The sequence below is a fragment of the Asterias amurensis genome, chromosome 16 (assembly GCF_032118995.1).
Source record: "Asterias amurensis chromosome 16, ASM3211899v1".
In the NCBI taxonomy this organism is placed as follows: Eukaryota; Metazoa; Echinodermata; class Asteroidea; order Forcipulatida; family Asteriidae; genus Asterias; species Asterias amurensis.
Window position 1 is genome coordinate 12,563,607 of NC_092663.1, and position 24,059 is coordinate 12,587,665.

General features: G+C 38.3%; 1 protein-coding gene across 1 annotated transcript in view; it reads left to right on the plus strand.

The window, feature by feature from the left end:
• LOC139948617 (polypeptide N-acetylgalactosaminyltransferase 1-like) overlaps nt 1-23,452 on the plus strand; it is a 72,467-nt gene extending 49,015 nt beyond the window's left edge. The window contains exons 7-12 of the mRNA XM_071946811.1: nt 11,990-12,107; nt 13,572-13,752; nt 15,256-15,395; nt 15,951-16,049; nt 17,384-17,524; nt 18,635-23,452. Of these exons, the coding sequence (XP_071802912.1) occupies nt 11,990-12,107; nt 13,572-13,752; nt 15,256-15,395; nt 15,951-16,049; nt 17,384-17,524; nt 18,635-18,772 (817 nt within the window). The 3' untranslated portion in view covers nt 18,773-23,452. The remainder of the gene's footprint in view (nt 1-11,989; nt 12,108-13,571; nt 13,753-15,255; nt 15,396-15,950; nt 16,050-17,383; nt 17,525-18,634) is intronic.
• The last annotated feature ends 607 nt before the right edge of the window (nt 23,453-24,059 follow it).

The following is a 24,059-nucleotide window of genomic DNA, read 5'->3' on the forward strand; positions in this document are numbered from 1 at the left end:
GTGCCCTTGCCCTTTCAAAAATGAAGCGTACAGGCCTAATTTCCTCACAGGAAGCCCTTTACAAAAAAGAAAATGCCTTGGTGCCCTTGCCCTTTCAAAAATGAACCGTACAGGCCTGACCTAGGAGGCAGCAGCCAGAGAATTACAGTACCTTGAGTGAAGAGAACATTTTAATATTAAATATCAAGTAATGAACCACATGGGAAACTGACTGGGTGAATTTGTATTGTAACAATAATATCTGCAAAGGTGTTTTATAAGTCGTGAAATCTTAAGATTTGAGAAGAGTGATGTTTGTGACGGTTTCGTTAGCAACAGATATTATCAGTTTATTTGTCCTTCAAGATTGTCATCAACATCTACTGCATTGCTTTGCAGGTTTTAAAATCAGATTTTTCTACTTTGGGTCAATCTGCATTTGGACACGTAGTTTTTAAGTGCGTGTGGAAATTAAATTTGCTTTTGAGATGTATTTTATCAATAAAAACCACAAGGGAAACTGACTAGGTAAATTTTGAGATGTATTTTATGTGGAAAGGAAAGATAGCGAGCTCGGGATTTGTTACAGAGTTTCGTTCCTCCAGTGTGCCCCAGAAAATTGTTGATTTCCGATGGACACTCTGGGGAAATTTGAGGCTCATGTTGTTTCAGTAATGTTATAAAAGAGAGGCTCTGGCTATAAATAGGTTGATGATTTAGATTTGCAATTAGATGCTGCAGGCATAACGTAGAGTCGATAATAGGGCCATATCAACTGAAGCAATTTACAAGCAACCAATACTCTAAGAAACAAAAACGTCAATGCTCACATAATTTTCTTTTGGATAGAGAAGCGTGGCCGAAGCATATAGACAATGTTGGCACATGTAAGTGGCCAAATTGTTACAGGGCTAGCATTTATTTATTTTTTATTTTTTGTTTTGTTCGGGGGGGGGGGGGGGGGGTTGAAATCCACAAGACAACCGGGCTGGTAGCTCAAACGTTTTACTTAACCATAATTAACTTAACAAGACGAGAATAATAATGAAATCGGGCCCCTACATGTATAGTAAGGATAGGAGGATGGATGGTGAGACTATTTAAGTTTTAAGCAAAACTTAACAGGAAACCAGTTGCAAACAGTTCATATTGTGGCTTGGGTAACCCTTTTCCATTTTAAGCACTTTTGTACTTAAGCAATAAAGTCAGGCTTTGTATAGTGAGGATGGGAGGATTATTAAATGGTGATAAATGAGAATGATTAGTGAGATAAATTTTTGCTAAGCAAAGTTAAGCAGGAAACTTATTGCAGTTTGTATTACATACATGATATTTGGGCCGGCAAGTAACCCTTTTCCAGTAAGCACATGTTTTTTGCTTAGCCAGAAATCAGGTACTGTCGTAATCACAAGGATCGATGGTGAGATAATTAATTTTCTGCTAAGCAACACTAAGCAGGGATCTAGTTGAAAACAGCTCATATTACATGGTCTCTCGGCCAGTAACCCTTTCCCAGTAAGCACATTTTGTGCAATGAAATCGGGCCCTGTAGAATAACTACGGATCAATGGCAGGGTGAAAGCTAAGATGCCATATTCTTGATTGGAATCAATTTCATACATTGTTCATTGTACATGCATATTGTGGCAATACACTGCCCGGGAAATGTCCAATTTCTGTCAGGATAGGAAGATCATTGGTGAGGTAATTATCTGCTAAGCAAAACTAGGCAGAAAACCATTTGCAAACAGTTTATGTAAGCAAGTATTTCAGCTGGTAACCCTCTTCCAGTAAGCACATTTTGTGCTCCAGCAATGAAATCGGGCCCTGTAGAATAACTAAGGATCGATGGCCTGGTGAAAGCTAAGATGCCATTTTCTTGATTGGAATCAATTTGAATATGCATATTGTTGCAATACACTGCCGGGGAACGTCCCATCTCTCCTGACAACATCAACAATTGTTATTCAGAAAGACTCTCCTCTACTCGGAAAAACAAGAAAACTCTGGGGATTTCAAGAAAAGCTGATGTCTTTCATTTTTTTTTCTTGAGAGGAATAACTAAGTTAATTCTCCACAGATTACTTGTCTCTGTAAATGTTCATATATACATTGTAGGCCTTTCTTTGGTTGAGAAATAAAGCCATGGTGAGACCTTTTTTTCAAAATTCTAATCCGGTCTTCGGAAAGGCCGTAGAAAATCCTCCTGTGAGATTTATTTGATTGTGATGAATCCCTGATGAATCCGTGTGGCATGGTGCCATGAAATGAAATTATTATTTATTTATGTGTGCCTGTGTCAGCTAGTAAATGTCCATGTTTTCATTGGACAAATGCTATACCTAAATTAGCCAACCTCCTTATGAGTATGCGGCTCCAATATTGAGACCACGATGAATCTAATACAATTTTGTGTACATGTTGATGCCATAAAATGAGCTTCTGTTTTGTAATTTTTGCTTTAAAATCCACTGTTAACTTTGCTTTATTTGGCGCTCTTCGGAAAAAGTTTAGGGAGTGCAGAAGAGAGTGACTGCATTCCCACTCCTTGTGATTTCTGGACTTGCAAAATAATTTACTTGTCATATGTAGAGCTAAATACGCCTCTCTTAATACTTATGCATGATGTCATAATTCTTACCCAAAATGAGGCTATGGGCGCACGTCCCCCATCACTTACAGTGGCTGCGCCCATCGCCTCGTTTTGAGTCAGCATTGTGACGTACCTCATGCATAAATATTAAGAGAGGCGTATGTATTACTAAAGCCTGGTTCGTACTTCCTGCGAATGCGAATACTATACAAATGATGACAACACCGGACTGTTTTCGCAGCAAATGTTTCCCAAGAGTTGTGAGCACATTTCAATTGTTGTGAATTATTTGCATTGCATTTGCAATTGCGTAGGAAGTATGAACTTTTTACAAACAAAAAGGTTAGCACAAATCATTCTGTTGATCGCCAGAGGTACTTACAGATTCACATACAATGTTGCAGGCTTCAACATTGATTCCATTACATCGAGCCTGTTTCTTTTGTCCTGAAGGCCGGGCCGATGATGACATCTTGTATTCCCTGATTCTGGGGTTAGTTGGGGGGGGGGGGTCTTTTGCTGTATATGGCTGCATGTGCTTGCTGATTAGAATTTCAAATGTAATTTATTTAATGGTGGCTCGTTCACAACCTTTTCTAAAATAGATGTTGATTACCGAGTGAATTTTGGTGTTGAGGTTGCTACATGTAATTTGGTCTCATAGTGAGATGTTGTTTAAGGGGGGGGGGGGGGTGGGCGGCTGTGGATGGCCAGTGTTGAGTACGTTGTACATGGTCTACTACTACTACTACAGAGATGCCCAGTCCAGAGGCTAGCTATGCGTGAGATTTTTCAAAGCTCACCCCTCATGGTACTCCTTGTTGCTGTGGTTTGCCCAATCAGAATCAAGGTTTCATGCCTGCTAGAAATGTTTAACTTTTTATATAGCGCAAATACGAAATACTAGATCTCTGTGATGATGGAATTTTTTTTTTATTAAATTGACACAATTCAGTTTTAATTTTATTTCCAACTGGTTTGTGGAAACAAGTGGATTGGATACACTTCTGACATGCCTAGAAAAACCAATGATGCATCACACATTGCTTTGCAACTAATGATCAACATGTTTGCGATCACCAGTTAATGGTCCCCCTTTCAAGAAACCCACAAACTGCATCTAGAGTGTATTTTCTTTCCAATTTGTGGCAACAAATTACACTGCAGTGGGGCGCTGTTCACACATTGACTTTGAGTTTGGCGTCGTTCTTAATAGCTAATTGCACTTCATCAAATGGGTCGGTATTGAACTTTCTACCCATGTACACTCCCATACATCATCATTAATGGACTGTGTAACGCTAAATGAGTCCATAGTATCGGAGCAAGACGTCTGAAATAACTAAAAGGGCGAATGCCTAAAATTTAATATCTTTCAAAGGGGGCTGTCGGCATTATAATGTAGCAGGCCCGTGACTGTGGAATTATCAGCTCTCACCTAACCCAGTTATATAGGCCGTTCACAATTATCTGGAAGGGAGGGGTGAATGTTTGCAGTAACACTTTGGTTTTCTGGGAAAAAAAACGTTGTGAACTACATTGTATACAAACAAACACAGGTTCATGGCTTTTTTTGCACCATTATATAAGATGCAGGGGTTTTACTGTGTATTTTATTTAACCTTTTGAAAATCAGATAAGCGATGTCTTGTATGGAGGAAATTATGGTATAAAATAATGTATTATCTGCATTCGATCATTTATTTCTTATATCTGTGTTTGTAATAAACAAGGTTTGCATATTATGTACATGCGGTGTAATCCAAATACAAGTATTTCTATGTTAAATAACCTACAATTTTTCCTTTGTACACTTTTGGGTGAGAGAGAGGGGTTTTTGAAAAAAAGGTCCAGTTTGTGCGCTTGTCGATATCGCATGCGCTGACTGCGACATTTATTCACAATAAAATAATGACTGTGCCCTTTGTGATGAGACAGCCAGGATGTGCGCCGTTCAGCCTGTAAATGCCTTAAATGTTTCCTTTATTGAAACTTTACTACGTTTCTGTAACTTTTTATTATTATTGACACAATATGCCGCTCTTTTTGCCTCCTTTGTGGGTTATTTACATTGATGGACGAGCTGTCTGTGCTTTTATGTGCTACATGTATTTGTCTTATTTAAATTGTTTGCTGTAATATTGTTGGTTTAATACCGATGCTTTTGACTCTTTTTAATATTGTAAAGCACTCATTGACTGGTTTGATGTTTGATGCTGTATAAATCCTGCTTAATATTCTTATCATAGACAGTGCCTGGGAAGCAGCAGCCAGGGGATTACCTAAAGGTGATGCCACTTCTTCTCCTAAATAAAAATTGCCCAGGAAAACTGTACAAAGTTTCCTCTTTTTCAGCAACTGCAAAGTTGCATGTCGGGTGCTTTGAATTGTAAACTTCTCTTGCCCCGTTGAAATTCTGATGCAGAAGTGTGACAGGAAACAATTCACCTTTTCTCAAATCTTTTGCCATTTTTGTTTCTCTCTCCTAACTCCCACCCCCCAACAAAACAAAGTGAAATTGTTAACGTCTGCAAGCTTTCTCCAGAAGATGATCAGAGCACACTGATTGAAGCGTTGAGTTGAAACCAGCATATTTTAGAACCACCCCAACTCATTTAGAGAATTGTCAATATGTGGTGTTACCACAAACCTTACTATGTATATTGTATTTCCACCATGCAAAGTTTTAAATCCTACTTGTCTCCTAGAAAACTTTTCTAGGAGACTTTCTGAATGTAAATCTGGCAGTTGAGACGTTTGAAATCCTGTCCCCCTCCCCTGAGGCACAACGTGTCTTACTTTCCTCCTCCCTTCCCCCCACCCTTCAAAAGCGATAAGGTCACACATGCTTCACTGGTTAATGTCGTCCACTGATTCACTCTCGCTCTCGTGGCCTTTTCTCGAGACATCGCTAAACTCCGGGTGCGTCCCTGACTGATTTCCTCACGATTTTTTCATTAGAAGATTTAACTTGGTTTTGTTGAGGCTGTACAGTGAGGGTCCCTCCTTGATGATTAAGTTGTGGTGGGCTGTCATAGTACAGGTGGTAAAAAAAAAAAAAAAAAAACGAGTGGAAAAGATTTCATTATGTTAGTGTGAACTGGAACATGTGTGTGGCATCGTGCTCATTTTCGTTGCCTTATGGAGAACAAGGACAAAACACAAACGGCAAAATTGAAAAGGACGTCTCCATAGGGGAATTCTAAAGACTGGGGTGCTCCATATGGAAATATGTGCACAAAGTCTACATGGTCTATGAAAAACTGTTTGATGCAGGGACAAAGGAGGAAACGAAAGAATGCTCCACAAAGATGCATTTTTGAGAGTTATGTTGTTTTGTAGGTGTGATTGTGGTTTACTCGTTAAGGTCCGGAATGGGAATGAAAAATGTCATAGGAAGGTGTGGAAGGTGGGGATGAGACAGGTTGGACTAGGGTTGTAGAAACATGGCCCACTATCATACAGCTGCTTTACGGCTGATTTTGCGCATTTCATGCCAACCGTGTTGCTAATTGTAAGCACACGAAAAAGGCATGCTAACTTACTGGTTCGTACTGTATGAAAAAGAATGTCGTGACAAAACAAAGCAGGACAGTTCTTTTCAGAACTGAGAAGTCTCCCGAACCCCTGAACATCTACTCTGCGGTAGTAGAAAAAAGAAAGACAGTTCTCTAAGAACAAACTCTACCTGCCAAGTAGATACACACATGGTGTTACCGCAAACCAAATATAATAACGATTCAGCTCTGAAATCAATGGTGAAGCAAGGGTCTTCTCTCAGTGTAACAATGCAGTAAATTTTGAACTTTGTCCCTAAAGCTTTTTTGAGTCGAACAGTTACATGTATAGGTTCAATATTGGCTGTGAACAGCATCGGGTTCCAGCATGTATTGATAAATTTAAAGGTGTCTTTCTCAAATGACAGAATATGGTGCTAGTTTGCAAAAAAGTTGGCTAGCACAAAAGTCTTACTTAGCGGAAATAGGGCTCAGTTTCATGGAGCTGCTTACGATGCTAACCATATCCTGCTGAGCAGAAATGAGCAGGATACCAGTGTGGTGCTTAAATACTTGTTGTGCTTAACCAGCTCTATGAAATTGGGCCCAGGTGGCCACTCAAAATATTATTTTGACCGAATTCACCTGATGTGTTCATCAATTTTAAGTTGCGCCATTTTTAAGCCAAATTCCTTAAGTCTAAAGCCTGGATCATACTTTCTGCAAAGGTGAAGCGAATGTTTACGTCACATCAGCAGTTTTTGCAGTAAATATTTCGTAGCACTGTTGCAAGTTATTGTTGCGAATTTTTGCATTCAGGTTTTCCTGTGCAGTATGCATTTTAAATGTTAAAGGTGATGCCCACATTCGGTTGCTTCATATCTTTACCATGCGCAATTTGACTACCAAAATAGCAGACCTTGTTGCCATGTCTGGCGTCATCGGTGCAATGGATTTATTAACCCATTTCATCAATGGGTCTATTAACCCAATTCAACTGGCAATGCGTTACCCTCTATCAAGATCTTATAATTTAGAAGTCAGTTTCCGTATTTGCTAGGTGACAGATGAATTTACAAACGCAATGAATCTTTATTATAAACATGTATATGCAATTCAACTTCATTATGGCATACCGAGGGGCTTAGCAACTGATGTCTGTGTAAAGGTTAAAGGTACTGGCAGGTTTGGTAATATTATCAAAGACCAGTCCCACAATGCAAGAGAATAATGAAAGAACAAAAACAAACTTGTTGCACAAAAAAAGATGCCTGAGAAAGATGCTTTTGAGTTGAGGCCTGAATTTTTTCTCGGATTCAAATATTTACTCTGTCACAAAAACTACATGACCTCAGAGGGAGCCCTTTCTCATAATGTTTTATACTTTCAACAGTTGCTCACAACCAAGTTAGTTTTTATGGCAATTATTTTGAGTAAATACCAAACGTATCCATTGCCTTTATCCTATGCAACTCTGTTAGCTTTTACCGTTGCTCAAATATGTGCATGCTGCGCACATACTCAGCACATATTTACACACGTGTTGCACACAAACTGTACTCATGGCAGCAGGAAAGCGTGACGTTGACAGCTTAAGTTTCACAAATTTTTCTGTGCAAAATCAGCACATATTTCTACGAATGAAATATAACATCCGTTTGCAAATAGGTTCATTTGTAAAACTGCAGTAACTGGAGTTATTACAAGAAGAGCAGAGGTCAGAATTTTCAATAACAATCATAATAACTGGTTCTTCTATAGCGAGTTAACAAAAACGTCTTAATGCGCTTTTTTATTAATGTCCTACTCATTGGTCCAATAACATTCTTGTAAGCTTTCTTCGCCCCATGGCACTCAGATGTCTTTTTCCAATACTATGTCAACCTCTACGGCACTCTGATGTCTTTTTCCAATACTATGTCAACCTCTACGGCACTCTGATGTCTTTTTCAAATACTATGTCAACCTCTACCCCCGCAAGAACTTATTGATACCTCTGGGTGAAGAGAAACAATTATAGTAAATGGTTAAGTCTGAGCCATTTCTCACAATGTTTTTAACTCACAACAGCTCTCCATTGCTCGTTACCAAGTTAGTTTTTATTCCAAAAACTATTTTGAGTAATTACCAAAAGTCTCCTGTGCTTTTACCATCATTTATCCTCGGGCAAATCTGTAAGCTTTTACCAGTGCTCACGGTAAGCAGAGCTATGAAATTGGGTCTAAGAACATGAATTCGGTGCTCTACCTGCTCAGCCATGACACCCTATAATTACACAAGACAAAGACAACGCCTTTAAGTCACTCTACTATTGTATAAAACACTCTCTCATCCTGTCGTCCCTAGATGGAAGGTCTTAATTCTCTCGACCCTGGAGGGCAGCGGTTGTTGTTGACTCAGCCTAGTGGCTCCTTGCACCAAAAGAAGATGCGTCGCCATGACAATGGTGACCTTACCACTGACGATTAATCGATAACTGTATCCTGATTTTGCTCAATACTTAATTTGATGAGTGAAACTGTGTCTGTTTTTTTTGCTCACTCCACTGCCCATGTCTTGCGTTTTGGATGTTAATTTGGGCATATTTTTGGTTGGGTTTAACAGGCCTGTATGCTCTGTTTTTAAAAGGGTAAGAGCGCCAAGGCATTTTCTCCTTGGTAAAGGGCACCCTATGAGGTAATTGTAAATCTCTCTTGTATTTCAAGGGCACCAAGGCAAAGACCAGGGGGCATTGAGGCAATCGCCTTTGTTGCCTCCGTGAAGTATCAGGCCTGGTTTAATTTATGCTGTGTGTAAGGCTTAAAAAAAACCATGTGTCCATCAGTTGTTATGCATATAACGCACAATCCTTTCAAATGAAAATACACATAAAACAATGCCCATTATTTTTACGGATGTGGCAGTATGCAATATGGATACATGGAATAGTGTGTAATGATTGGTATGTATTTTAATTTTGGATGAGCAACCTTTTTTTGAACCCTAGTTGAGGGTGTCCTTCTTAAACCAGGTCATAAGCCCAGTTGTACATATTCCAGCTAGTAGGCCAGAAACTTGTTAAGCACAGAAAAGTATCGCTTAGCAGAATCCGGTTACCAACATTACATTAAGTTTTCATTTTTGTAGCAAATGAATTTCTCAATAGCATTTTCTGCTTAACAGCTCTTATCTGGGTACAATTTCATTGCTCTTTTTACCACGTTTTTTTTTGCGCTTACCGTGCCCTGTGAAGCAAATAGCTTTACTGGCTGTCAGCGCAGAATTCCAGAGTAAGCAGAGCCATGAAATGAGGCCGTGGTCAACGCCTTGGTGACCCTTGAAATGTTTCAGTAGATCTTAAAAGATGTCCTTACTGCCCTTCACAAAGGAAAAACAACCTTACCCTAAAGGGCCCTCCCTTGATCAAATTCTCTGAAATAAATCTACTCCAGGGAGTGATTGAAATACAGTTTTTTTTTTAAAGGAACTTTGCCTGAGGGGATTGATCTACTTTATAATCAGTTTTAATCCTCTCAAGGTTGAAGGCATCAGCTTGTTATCACCAACTGAGCGTGCTGTAAGTTTCGCGCGATCAAAATTTAGAAAAACAACTCAGTTTATTTTATTGCAAAATGAAATCTTCTTTTCAAATTCAAATCATACAAAATTCTTGAAAGTAAAAATAACCATAGCATAAGCTTGTTATCACCAACTGAGCGCGCTGTATGGACTGCAAAAGATTTGCAATAGATTTGCAAGTTTCGCGCGAAAACAACTCGACTTTTTTTTGTTGCAAAATGAAATCTTCTTTTCAAATTCAAATCATACAAAATTCTTGAAAAGTAAAAATAACCATAGTGTTAGCTTGTTATCACCAACTGTAGGCCTGCTGTAAGGACTGCAAATGATTTGCAATAGATTTGCAAGTTTCGCGCGATCAGAATTTAGAAAACATCTCAATTTTTTTTTTTTGCAAAATGAAATCTTCTTTTCAAATTCAAATCATACAAAATTCTTGAAAGTAAAAATAACCATAGCATTAGCTTGTTATCACCAACTGTAGGCCTGCTGTATGAACTACGAGAGATTTGCAAGTTGTGTGCGTATTGAAATCGAGAAAATAAATTGAACGAAGACTGTTTTTTTTCTTTTTTTTTAAAGAAATTAAATCTTCAAATATGATATATTTTTCTCTACATTAGAGAATTCAAGCTCTTTGATCTACTTTTCAAGCACTGATGACACTGTTACCAGAAGCTTGTTGGAATCTATAACTCCAGGGGTTGTCAAAAAGTGGACATGCCACCATTTCAATGTACCTCCTAAGATCTGGATTCTAGGTTCAGACTTGTTCAGTCAGCGGTGCAGGCCTGTATGCTGTGTTTTTATAAGGGCAAGGGCACCAAGGCAAGTTCAAAAGGGCAACATATGAAGAAAAGTTTCTACTGAAGCATTTCAAGAAGGGCACCGAGGCAATAACCAGGGGGCATTGAGGCAATTGACTTCATTCATTGCCTCCATGCCGGTGACTCGCACCTCATCTGTGGTACGTGCAACCCACTACATGCCGCCAGACCTGAATTTGATCAAGTTTTTCCCCCCGGGATTTTTCCTCAGCCTCCTTTGGCCTTCAGCTTTTCTTGAAAGAGGCGAAAGACTTCGATCTTGTTGTGATCAAACCTGAAGATTTCTATTACTTAGTGGTGATGTCAAAAATCTATAAATATCATCCAATTACTTCAGGGCGCATCTTTTACAGATCGAAAGGATATTTAACGGATGTTAGATTTGCATGAGGTTTAATATACAATCACTGAATGCATATGAGTTAAGAGTGGCAGAATAAAGGGTGTGTTCGTTTAGCTCCCCTGGGTCTACCCCGGTGCGTGGCAGTTTTTTTTCTAGGACGAACTAGGGTAATTATCTGCACACGTTCGTCCTGGGAAAAAAAAAAAAAAAAAAAAAAACGCCACACGTCGGGGTCGACCCAGGGTAGCTAAACGGACGCACCCATAATCATGAGGTACAAATCTGGACTATTCCATTTCATGAGGTGAAGCCAAAGTGAAACAGTCAGATTTCACCAATTGATTATTTATAGTCTGTGTCAACGCACAAACATAGATCCTTGTTATTTGATATTTTTGTTTCTAATAAAAACCCAAAAATGTAGGAACTTGCATAATCATCACTCTAAAAACCTCTAAAAAAAGCGGGCACAGAAAGAGTTTAAACTAATGGGAATTAACTTAGTTAGATAGTCTTTCAAAAATAAAAGAAAGAAAAAAGAAAGGCAAGTTTGCCTAGTAACAGTACATGTATAGGCTGAAAGCCATTCTATGGTAAGGAGCTACTACAAAGAAGAAATATTTAAGATGTAAAAGCTCTCAGATGCTAAAATAAGGAATTGATTACTCCTCTTTAAAAAAAAACAAAAAACAAAAACAGTCTAGATTGTAGGATGGAGGGAAAAAGCTGTTGGCAACTGAGCGCATAAATTTGTCTGTTTTGTCTGTCGTATGCAAAGATTGGCAAATGTCTCGACGACTTAACTTTGAACATTGGACCGGGGACCTTTGCAGGCTAGATGTCTTTCCTTGTAAAAACAACCTTTTGGAAAATACACTTTATATAATAACAACTCTACGAAGGCCTTCGAAGGTGTTAATCCCTCCCAGCAGCTTTAGGTTCCCCTGAAATAAATTTCTTTTGCTCTCAAGGCTTCTTTTGGAAACGCAAATTGCAAGAACTTGGAGTTGTTTTTTGATTGCCTGCAGACATCTAGATACTAAAAACAAAAAGTCCATAATTTGAATGATATACAAAATTTGTTGGTCTCCTCGAACAAAAAAAAATAGAAAAATGTGGGAGATTCAAAATGGCTCAGCTGTTATTCCAAACAGTAAATGTTTTCTTTTGTTTCATTTCATTTTCATTCCAGGTCTCCAACGATGGCCGGGGGTTTGTTTGCGATCAGTAAGGACTATTTTGAGGAGATTGGCACGTACGACGCTGGAATGGACGTTTGGGGCGGTGAAAACCTGGAAATCTCGTTTAGAGTAAGTCATGCTTATGGGACACTAAACAGGTGTGCCGAGCGAGCATACAGAAGACACAGGCCATTATAGTTCTGTTGTTTTTTAAGTTCTAATTTCGGAGAGGTGAGTTGAAGTTGTTGGCCGGAAATTTCACATACTTTTTATTTGTATTTAAACAAGTCTTTTCCTCTGAACGAATTTTGACAGATAATGCTGTTTCAAAACAAAAATCCTCAAAAAGACTTCTGTACACATGTACATGTACATGCCATGGGCAATGCACAAAACACAACATTCAAAACCGTTTGTTCATGTCTGAAGACAGAAATTAGTGTTTGAACCTCTAAATGATTCATTTAAAATACTGTTTCTTGTTGGGGTGAGGAGGGGTGTTGGGAGGAATTGGGGGAAAAAACATGATTAAAAAGGAAGACATGTGCCCCTCCTTATGTACACTATGCAATTAATGATTAAAAAGGAAGGAATTTATCGTTTATGTCTTGGATGTTCAGACCATGGGGTTGAATATAGTCCTGAGGCGCCAAATCCAAAGTTGTTCCCACTCTTAGGGACAATTTGTCTCTAGAAATTATAATGACAGCTGTTTTCACCTTCAGTTGCACCTGCTTGTGGGAATAAGGCTCTTCAAGAATGAGATTAGAGATTTATCACGTTGTCAGCCTCTTTAGTCAGACACCCTGTGTGCCTTAGCATCAATATAATGGGCATTCTCAATGTACACGTGGGGTTCAGACTATTTTGCCCCTCAAGCTTAGCTGGATTATTAAAACATGCCCAATATGGAGCATAGGGTTTCCTCCTAAATTTTCCCTTACTTGAAGATGCTATGTCAGATTTTTGGCCCCAAACATTAAAAAAATAGATTTTTTGGAGTGAATGGTATTTCAAAGAGTATCACCCGCTCTAACGAAAAAAAGTTCAACTTTTACTCTTAATGGTCAGGAACCATGACAGAAATTTAAAACGTTTCTTATAAAACACATAAGAATTGGTCGTGTGATACATTGTTGGGATCCCGACAAAAATTAATTTTGAGCACTTTATTTCACTGCTACTAATAATTGCCGGACTTTGAGCAATGGCTCAAAATGAAATCTTGTAACTTTCTCGATCCCCATCAACATTTGTGGGTCAAATCGGTCAAAAATCTGACATAGCACCTTTAAACACACATTTTCCTCCTATACAAAAATATCCCCATCTTAAAATCCGCTATTAGCGATTTTTTTTTAATCCAAGCATACAAGTAGGACATACATGTATAATGGAAGTGTGGGGGGGGGGGGGGGGGTTTACTACATCCACTATTGAGCACCAAATGTGGGTTATACATGTATATGTTATTTATATTACGTACAAGGACTCCTAAAATCACTCTTGGCTTATTGTGGTTGCGGCAATGGAAATAATATTAGTGAAAAGAAAATGAATTTCTGTAACAATTTCATTTTTTTTCCTCCCCAGATATGGATGTGTGGTGGAACCCTAGAGATTGTAACCTGCTCCCACGTCGGTCACGTTTTCCGTAAATCAACACCTTACACATTCCCCGGCGGGACGGGAAAAATCATCAATCGAAACAACCAGCGACTGGCCGAGGTCTGGATGGATGAATATAAAAACTTTTACTACAGGATTGCACCAGGTATGGAGAACAGAGAGGGAGACTTTTTTTTTTTTTTTTTTTTTGGGTGGGGGGGGGGGGGGTGTCACAGATTAGAGCACCAAACTGTTTAGCAGAGTGTTTGTTTGAGTCTCGGTCGTGACACCTGTGTCCTGGAAAACTTCAAACTCCCCGAGCTACCCGTGCTCAGATTCCTTTGGCACGACACTTAATCACACAGCCATGACCCTGCCAGTTTAGGACAAATGTTCAATACCTCAGCCAACTCTTTTATTCCCTTGTTGTAATATGTATTTGCTTGATAGTTAAGGCACTGGAAACTATTGGTAATTACTCCAAATAATATCTTCCAAAAAAAAATTACTTGGTAATGAGTAATGGGGAGCTGTTGATAGTATAAAACATTGTGAGGAACGGAACCCTTGAGGTTACGCAGTTTTTGAGAAAGAGATGACTTCTCACTGAAGCCTTTTGTTATGCATCTGCAAACACACACCAATTTGTTCACAGCTTTGTTATATTATGCATATGTTTGGACACACCAAGTGAAAATACTGGTCTTTGACAATTACCAATGGTGTCCAGTGTCTTTAAAATGGTGCTGGCAAACTACTTCCATTTTCCGCGCAAACTAAACTCTTGAGAACTACACGTCTACAACAGTGTCCTCCTTCGATCACACACATGTTGACAGCTGTCCTAGAGAGAGCCTACGCGTGTTTGTCAGTTTAGCCATGAAAGTGGCTGTTGAACTCGTTGTGAAGTCTCGCGTGAATTGCTCCAAGCCGGTGTGGATATAACGCTCTGTCAAGTTTATCGTGTCTTCCCCGTGGGGCGTCAGACGATAGGCTTAAACCCTACAAACCCATCAATGTGGTCAGCTGTGAAGCGTGTTGTTATAACCTTTTTTCCCTTTTCTCTGAGCTGTGGGTTGGGACTGAAAGATAACAAGTTGTGGCTATATTTGGTATTTTTTAATAGCTGGATGGTGAATGCCACAGCGTCGAAAATGGTGAAGTACATTAATTGTTTGTATCGCCTGTTCAACACACATACACTTGTCTTGTCGGACAGGCTTGATAGATCTACCAAGACTTATTTTGTTTCTCGATTGACTTCTATTACATAGAGTTTCCGGGATTTTTTAATTTTATAATTTCATGTTTGAGATTTTGAAATGAGTAAACAGGGGTTCATTTCACCCGTCGAGACACGTTAGGCCTTGAGCAAGATGCTTTACTATACATTGTACATGTATTTGCCTCTCTCAATCCAGGGGTATAAATGCGTATGGTAATGCAAGGGTAGATGTTGATGTTGTGTTTGAAAAAGCCTTCTGAGCGCACGGCAGCTTTGGCTTTATACTCCCCAGGGAGCTAGCTGGGAAGGATTATTGGCCTAGTGACCAGGGCAGTAATGTAAAGCACATTGATTTGGTTATTGTGGAAGAACTATTTTAAAACTAGTTTTTATTATTGTTTTGTAAAAAAATAAAATTTTCAGCTTAATTTTCTCTCGTTCAAGGTGTCAGGAAAACAGAATATGGAGACGTCACTTTAAGACGAGACCTTCGGAAGAAACTCGAATGTCAAAACTTCCAGTGGTATCTTGACAATATTTACCCTGAGTCGCAGTTCAGAATGGACTATCAAAGCATTGGAGAGGTAAGGTCCAGTTGTAGAGTCTGGCAATCTTCCCAAAATAAGTACATGTAATATAGGACAGTTTACTTTTGAGTTTTATAAATGGCTACAACAAGCTTCATTTTGACATATCTTGACACACTTGTGTCATGTTTGGTTATAAAGTTACGACCTAAAATGATGTCATAATCTGAAAATGACCCTGTAATGGGTAAAGCCTATTTGATTAAACACAACAAATACTGTAAAAGTTACCTTTATGAAGCAAAAGGGTAAAAAACACACCAATTTTTGACTCATCTTTAGTGATAAAAAAGAAAAATGATTCTGTTTGAGAAATATGCAAAAATAGAACCATAAGAAGTAAGAAATCACTTAAATTTTTTTTTCTCTCAACAACACTCAACAACCCAATGCTTGAAAGCGCTTTGAGACATCCATTCCGGAGTGAAAAAGCGCTATATAAACTCAAAATATTAAAAATATTAAAAAGCAGCATATTTTTGTAGAGCCCATCACATTTCTGTTTGTTTGCTTCATAACCTTTAACCTCTGACCTTTGACCTGTACTTGTAGGTTCGACACATAGAAACCAAAAAGTGTCTGGACAACATGGGCCGTAAAGAGAACGAGAAAGTTGGCTTCTTCAATTGTCACGGACAAGGAGGGAACCAGGTACGTGTCATGAAGTATTGGAACAACAAAAGTTCTTCCTCTTTTCCCCTTAATTTGGACCCTCACCATATAAATGGCCAAGTTCATCGATGGCTCATCATGGCCAAGCGGATTAGAGCCACAGACTCAAAGTCTTGTGTTTCCGATCAGTAGAGTGTGGGTTCGAATCCCGGTTGTGGCAACAAGTGTCCTTAAGCAAGACACTTAACCATGACCCTGTGGATGGGACGTGAAGCCATTGGTCCTGTGTGTCTCGTAAACCTCTGTGAAGCGCCCTGGGACCCTTTTGGGGTTAGGGTTAGGGTGCTATATAAAAGCCGATTTTTTATTATTTTTAGAAAGCAGTGCAAAGAAATTGGGTTTGCCTTGATGTTCCTGGTTTGATTGGCAGCATATTGCGCCACAGCATCTTGTCAACCATTACATGTACATACACATATGGTGCCTACAGGAATATGTCACATAATTCAAACAAAGTCCCACGTACCTTGCATGAAAATCTGAATGTTAAAGCACCTTGAGCCTCACTGAGTCCGGGATAAAGTTCATTTAGAAAAACAAAAGCAGGTGTACCAAGCCGACGAGGAAGTGTCCCCCAACCTATCCAGAATAAAGACCTCGGAGATGATTAATTATTGATTGTACAGGAAGGTGGAATTTGAGAAAGTAACAAGAAGGAAGAGAGTGAAGTCTGTCAAGGAGACTCGTGCACACAAGCTACACTCTCAAAGAGCGACCTCTCCAAGGCCTAAAGGCCATCACTGAAACCAAAGGAGGCAAAATATTGGATGATATCTCATCTTTGTGTGTAAAAACATGCGCGGGACTTCATCGTAGTCATGTTTCACATTATGCATGGGGTCTATATTCTTGTGGAAGTGTCTTGGCCGAGCGGTTTAATGCACTGAATTAAAACTCTGGTGTTTCTGATCAGCAGAGTGTGGGTTTGAATCCCCAGGGCGATATTGCTTCGTCCTTCGGATGGGACGTAAAGCCGTTGGTCCCATGTGTTGTGTAACTCATGTAAAAGAACCCAGTGCACTTATTGAAAAGAGAAGGGGTTCGCCGCGATGTTTCTGGTTGTGGCTGCTTAATGCGCCGTAGCACCTTGTAAACCCTTACATAGGTGCTAAATAATTGGGTTTCAGAATTCGTCACTGCAATAACCTATCTTTCTGAAAGTTTGTGAATACTCAGCGCCTTGAGTAGCTTGTTTGGTAGATGTGTACACTATGTAATACTTCGATATTATTATTATTTACAGGTTTCTGCCAAAGTCTAAGTTAGTCTTGGCTCCTTTGAATAATCAGATCGTTCTTGTTTTCTTCTGGAAGGTTTTTGGTCTGACGAAACAGAATGAGATCAAACATGATGATCTATGCCTAGATGCTTCCAGCAATACCAAATTCCAGGATATTGTGATGTTGAAATGTCACGGCAAACATGGTAACCAAGAGTGGAGATTTAGCCAAAATGTAAGTCAACAATTTTAGTATTTACTGTGGCATGCGTATGTACCTACTGTGTCCAATTTCGTAGAGCTGCTTACTGGTCATACATGTAGGTTGGTAAATACTCTTTAAAGGATTCAGGTACTTTTTCAAAATATCCACAGATTTACATTAAACTTACAGGGTTTGAAGATAATGATAGTGGAAAGCTTCCCTTCAAATATTACTAACTGAGGTTGTGTAGTTTTTGAGAAATGAGTAAAACAAGTCGCAAAATAATTTTCGTCTCAGGAAGAGTAAAATTATTTTAGTATGTAAAATCCCATTAACCAGTTATGATATTATACCAAAACCATAGCATAACTGGTTTACGTTTTTACATGCTAAAACTGAGACGAAAATTATTTGTTTTACTCATTTCTCAAAAACTACAGCATCTCAGTAAGTGAAATTTCAAGGGAAGCTTTCTACTATCATAATCTTCAAACTGTGTAAAAAATAAGTTATGTAAATATGTAAATCTGTGGATAGACCCTTTAAAAGACCCTTTAAAAGATATTAATTTTGTGTTGGGAAGAAAGAATATGATTTGACTTACCCAGTACACCTATGTAATTTGAAGGCACTGGGGTGGATTTCACAAAGGTAGTCCTAACTTAGGACTAGTCCTAGGCAATGCTAAGAGATAGGACCAGTCCTAAGTTAGGATGAGTTACTGGTCCTAACTTAGGACTGGTCCTATCTCTTAGCATTGCCTAGGACTAGTCCTAAGTTAGGACTACCTTTGTGAAATCCACCCCAGGACACTTTGGGTAATAATTTTGTTGTGTAAACATTTTGTGCTTGAGCAGCTCTATGAAATTTGGCCCAGGGCCCAATAGCTCAATAAACAGCTCTATGAAACTTGGGCCAACAACAAAGTTATGCTTTAATACTGAAAAAGGTTTACCAGCCAAAATACCATGTCACACATACAATTTTTGACTGGTGTCTTGCTCATTTCTGTTAAGCGGAAAATGTTTAAGTAATTGTTCCTTCTTGTTGGTTATCTCTCAGTTAAAGACCTCAAAGTTCATTGCAAAGTTCAAACATTTCTCAATATTTCCCCTTTTTTCCCCCTTCTATGTCTTCCAGAGTAAAACCATTACACACTACACAAGTGGCCTTTGTCTAGAAAAATCCAAACATGGAAAGGACACCCCTACTCTGGTGAAATGCAACGGCTCGTCTGCACAGCAGTGGGAGCTTGTGGGTGTGCCCATGACATCATAGTGGTAACTTATAGGGGCGTTTTAGTTAGAGAAATTAGGAGGGGTTTTTGTAAAGTTTTTCGGGGAGCTAAAATTAATTAATGTTAACGGGTAATATATATCTGTATGCAGCTTCATGAGTTTAAACGTGAATAGAAACAAGTCTTTCCTGAGATTATATACCTGATTTGAGCCAGACAAAACCTTCTGTCTTTGCCAGTTAGTCACTTTAAGTTAAAGCGACACTAACTACAATAAAACAAGCCTCCAAGTTTGGACAAAGGACAAAGGCAAAGAAAAAATCCCCCGAAAAACAGTACTGCTTCAACATATGGGGACAAAGAGTTTAACATTTCACTTATTTCAACTCCAGTACTTCATTGATTTTTATAAGATATAGCACGGGTGAAGTTTAACCAAGGCATTCACCTCAATTTAAAGTGACACTTGTAAATTTTGCTTAGTGAAAGTACTAAACTTCATAACTGCTGAATGAACCATGACAAGTACAGTACTCAAAACAAGGTACATGAAGTACGTGTACCTTGTAACTCAAAAAAATATATCAAAAAATTGTAATTTCAGCATATACATGTAGTAAGGCAATTGGAATGTGCATTAAGCGACACATTTACCTGAGAGAAATGATCAGCACCATGGGTACGTTTTGGTGGCAAGAACCATTAACTGTTTCGGTCGTTGGTCAATGATTAATCAAGGGGGCAATTCCACCCAAACAGTTATTGGTTCTGAATCGCCAAAACGCTTACTGTGAATGTACAGACAGACTCAAACATTTAAATCCACTAATGGATCACGTTTTACTTATATGCAACAATTATTTTTTACAAATTATGAACATTTTGTTCTGATAAAACAATTTGAAGACGATTGTAGTTGTTTATTTTACAATTCTCTCTGGATTTTGTGCTTTCATTTGAAACTGGAGTGGTGAACTTTGGTATTCATAGTGATAGGAATACCGCCAATCAGTACATGTAACGTCCCAATTTAATAGTTCTGAATATCGCTGAAATCTGCGCTTACGATCACCATTCTCAGTGATTTTCTGCGCTAGAGTGCCTAGTAATGTGGAGAGCGCACTCGCACAAGCCAAAATTCCCTGCTAGTCCATGAAAAACACTTGATGTAAGTGGGAATTCCCTGCTACCAAGATCACCAAATTTTCTGGTAAGCAGAGCCATGAAATAAGGCCGAGGTCATCATGTTACCACAATGAGAGAGCAACAGTAGGATCAGCCAGGTGCTGTAGGCAAGTTTTCTTTTGTTCATTTTTTCTGGTCTTTTAAAATCTTATGGGTTTTTATCATTAAACTTTCTAGATCTCTGAATCAACCTCGTTCCCATGGGTGTATGATCTAGCCATTTGTATCCCATATGGGGGGTTAATGACTAGAAGGACTGCTCTGGCAAGCCCACAGGAACAAGGTTGCTTTCAACTGTCTTTCATTTCATATCATTTCATTAATAATTGGAGGGCCAAAATACAGTAATCATACATGTACCTGTATATATAAATCGCTTGACTATTGTTTCAGCAACTTGTTTCTGAAAGTCATATATTTTTGCTCATTTCTATTAGTTCTTTTCGTCAATTCCTTTCATCCATTTCTTAAAAGACTTTTTTTCAAGGTGCACAATTTTATGACCCACCAAAATTTTGAAGAAGTGAAAATAGAATTTCTATTTTCAGTTTGCCCCACCCACAAATAAAAAGAGAAAAAAAGAAAGAAAAGAGATTTCAATTTTTACAATATTGACTCTTTGGAAGAACCCTAAATTTGGTTCACACTGACATTCCACACTATTCATGTTCCTCCTCCAATTACTTACCCTCGCCCTTATCCTTACCCTCACCCAAATCCTAACCCTCACCCTAATCTTTACCCCCACCTCAATCCTTACTCTCACCCTAATCTTCACCCTAATACTTACCCACACCCTTATCCTTATCCTCAACCTAATCCTAATCCTCACCCCAACATTAACCCTCACCCTAATCCTAGCATGCAGATCAAGGAGAGGGTGTCAGAACATACGGTTTTGGAGGATAGAGTAGTCACCCTAACTTTTATGTTGAAGCACGCTCGACAAAAAATAAACACTGCTGCAAAGTTAAAGACGGAGGCCAAGAGTGGCCCTAGCCCATAGAGTTATATATAAGAACTGGTGATGCTTCTTGCACAATTGCGACGGGACGGCAAGATGACAAGCGCACCATTCTGTACGCGCGTCGAATATGAAATGCACGTTTGAGTTTTTTTTTATTGAACGCTCACGCGATGCTGTTTGTTCAACTTACAAAATGGCCGCACAAACACACGCTGTGAGATGCCAGTTTTGTCAACTTAGAAAATGGCCGCCTGCGCGCATACCGGGGCGGCGGGCGCGTATATTTGCCAGTGCGCCCTCTAGTTCTTATGTATAACTCTATGCCCTAGCCAAGGTTTTGCAATGACACTTGGTTAAATTCTTGAACAAGTAAAGATGGTTGTCTGAAGAGGGTTCTTGTAAATAGCACTGAACTTGTCTTTCAATTTTAAATAAAAAGGATGGGTTTTTTGCGTTTTCTTTTTTGATGGATTATTATTTTTCTTTGATTGACAAATTATGTTTTGTTTGACAACTTTGTTCCTGTGCCTTTCAATGTTAAAATTAAATGAAGAAAATTAATGAGAGTAAATGAAATTTAAGTAAAATTTAATATGTTACCAAAATTGTATAAATATAAAAAAATTGATACTTTTTTTATAAACACAATATTAATGTAAAATTATACTGTTTTTTCTGTTTAAAACGGTGTTTGTTGAAAAACTCTATTGGGAAAACTATTCCTCAGTCAATTCTTTCTTAGCTAAAAAATTTGCTAAGCAAAATTTCCTGCTCAGCAGCTTGATGAAATTGGGCCCTTTACTGGATGGAATGTTCAATTTGTTCATGACTGGTTAGTTTTTGCTAACTAAATGAAGCTGTTAAGTACTAAGCAACATTGTTTTCCTTTACAGCAACTCTATGCAGGCATGCAAGCATGCAACTTTTGCATAATCAACTCCTTGCTTTTTTTCTTCCTTGAACTTTAGAATGCCCCCAAATGGTGTAAAGTGTTTGTGCCATAGGCTATAGTTTTAAATTTTGAAGTTTTATATCGGTCTTTAATTTGTATCAAGCCATTTGTGAGTTAGATTTTGATGATGTCTAGTACAATGCAAGTAAAATTGCGCTAGGGGTGTAGGAACATAGAGGTTTAACCTTTTTAGTCTAACTCGCTAATGGCATATTGTTTGAGCCTGCCAAATTTGTGCAAAAAACTTTCTTTGCGCAAAAACCAAAAACCAAATGCCAAGATTATCTAAGTTTTAAACTAAATCCTTTGAACAGATGTACTATTTTGACAACAAGTGTTTTGTTTTTGTTTATTTGTTTGTTTACTGTTTAGTTGGCCCATGTAGGGGTCTTGTACATGTAGGTAGTTTTGTGGTTTATAAATTAATTTGGACCATTTCGTCTTTCATGATTTTGCTGGAATGAGAGACTTTGGGTGACACTAGATGGTAGCAGACTCAGCATGCCCTTGGAACTGTGGGCACGCCCAGGACTACAAAAACATTATAAATTACCGGGTGCGTCTTCTGCCATCTACGTGTAGCGCTCAAATGTCTCTCATTCAAGTGTCAAGTTCATAAATTTTAAAGCAAATACTGTCTTTGTCATTTTCTTTCAGTACTTTTCTTTCATTTGGATGTTTTTATTTACAGAGGTCCATTTTAGTAGTAATATTTAAAATGTACGTGCAATGGGAGAGTTTGAGAGAAGCCAGGGCCAATGTTTGTATAAGAACCATTTATCAACTTCACTTAATGGGATTGCTGCACAGAAAGAGGCAAATAACACATCATTTTTGTCTAGCAACTTACACCTGTTATCTCCATGTATTTCCTTTCCCAGTGGACTTACTAGGATCATGCACAAACCGGTAGGGCTGCTGACTGCTCCCAGTCGATTAACTGCTCATCTATTCAGTTTAATGACCCAGCTGTCGATTTCACCAAACTCTTCCTAACTTAGGATTAATCTTAGGACTTAGGACGGGTTCAGTTCCGTATCAAAATACATAGGACGCATTGAACTCATCCTAAGTTAGGACGAGTTACTCACTCGTCCTAACTCGAGATAGGATTGATCCTAGCGTTTCGTGAAATCGGCTGCCGGTAACTCATTGCACTGGAAAAGGATACTTTCAAAGTTTTTGTGGCCAAGCTCAGAAGTTCTTTAATGAAGTTTTCCCATAATGTAGGCTGACATTGCCTGGTACAATAGTGCATGTTTATGCACGTAGCCTCTACTAACTAATGTGATAAAACCACTTGCAACCTTGTATTAAAAGAAATGTGCTTTCCGGGGAGTTTGTTGGCACGCAAAGACTTCTGGTCATATAATGAGAAATTTACATTTTTGTATTGTAATTACCACATTGAAAAACCAGCTGAATAGGTTTTGAGATGTGTTCCCTTTCCTTGTATCGTAATGCTCTTTGAAAATGGTTTTATTCTAAGGAGAAATGGTTATATCTATGCAGTCAGCCAGATGTTGAACTGATAGTGTGAACAAGAATGTTCATGTACTAGTGTGCCATTTTGTATGGATGCATTAAAATGTTTGTTTTATTGTTCGAGAATTTTCACTTTTGGTGTCCCTGTAATTTAATGATGGGTCATAACAACCTGTATTATCCACTTAACACGGTTTCTGTATTTTTCTTTATTGATACATTCCTCATGATGTTTTATGTAATTTGAGCCTAAAGTACAATTAGTAAGCATTACTGTTCATTCCTTTTGATGTTTCAACCCTTGTGATTTCATCAGATTTTTGCCTTTATCAGAATAATGTGAGAGTACCCCTTTTGTTTTTATTATTTTTATTTGTTGGCCCCTTAATCAACAAAAATGCAAGGCGTACCCAATGTGATTTTATTAAAATTTTGAAAATTCACAAGGCTATAGCCTTGTGAACATTTTCTTTAAAAATATGATAAATTAACAAGGCTATATATATAGCCTTGTGAACATTTTCTTTAAAAATATGATAAATTAACAAGGCTATATAGCCTTGTGAACATTTTCTTTAAAAATATGATAAATTCACAAGGCCTTGTGTACATTTTCTTGAAAAATATGATAAATTCACAGCCTTTTGAACATTTTCCTGAAAAATATGATAAATTCACAATAACCTATAACCTTGTGAAAATTTTCTTGAAAAATATGATAAATTCACATTTATTTTCT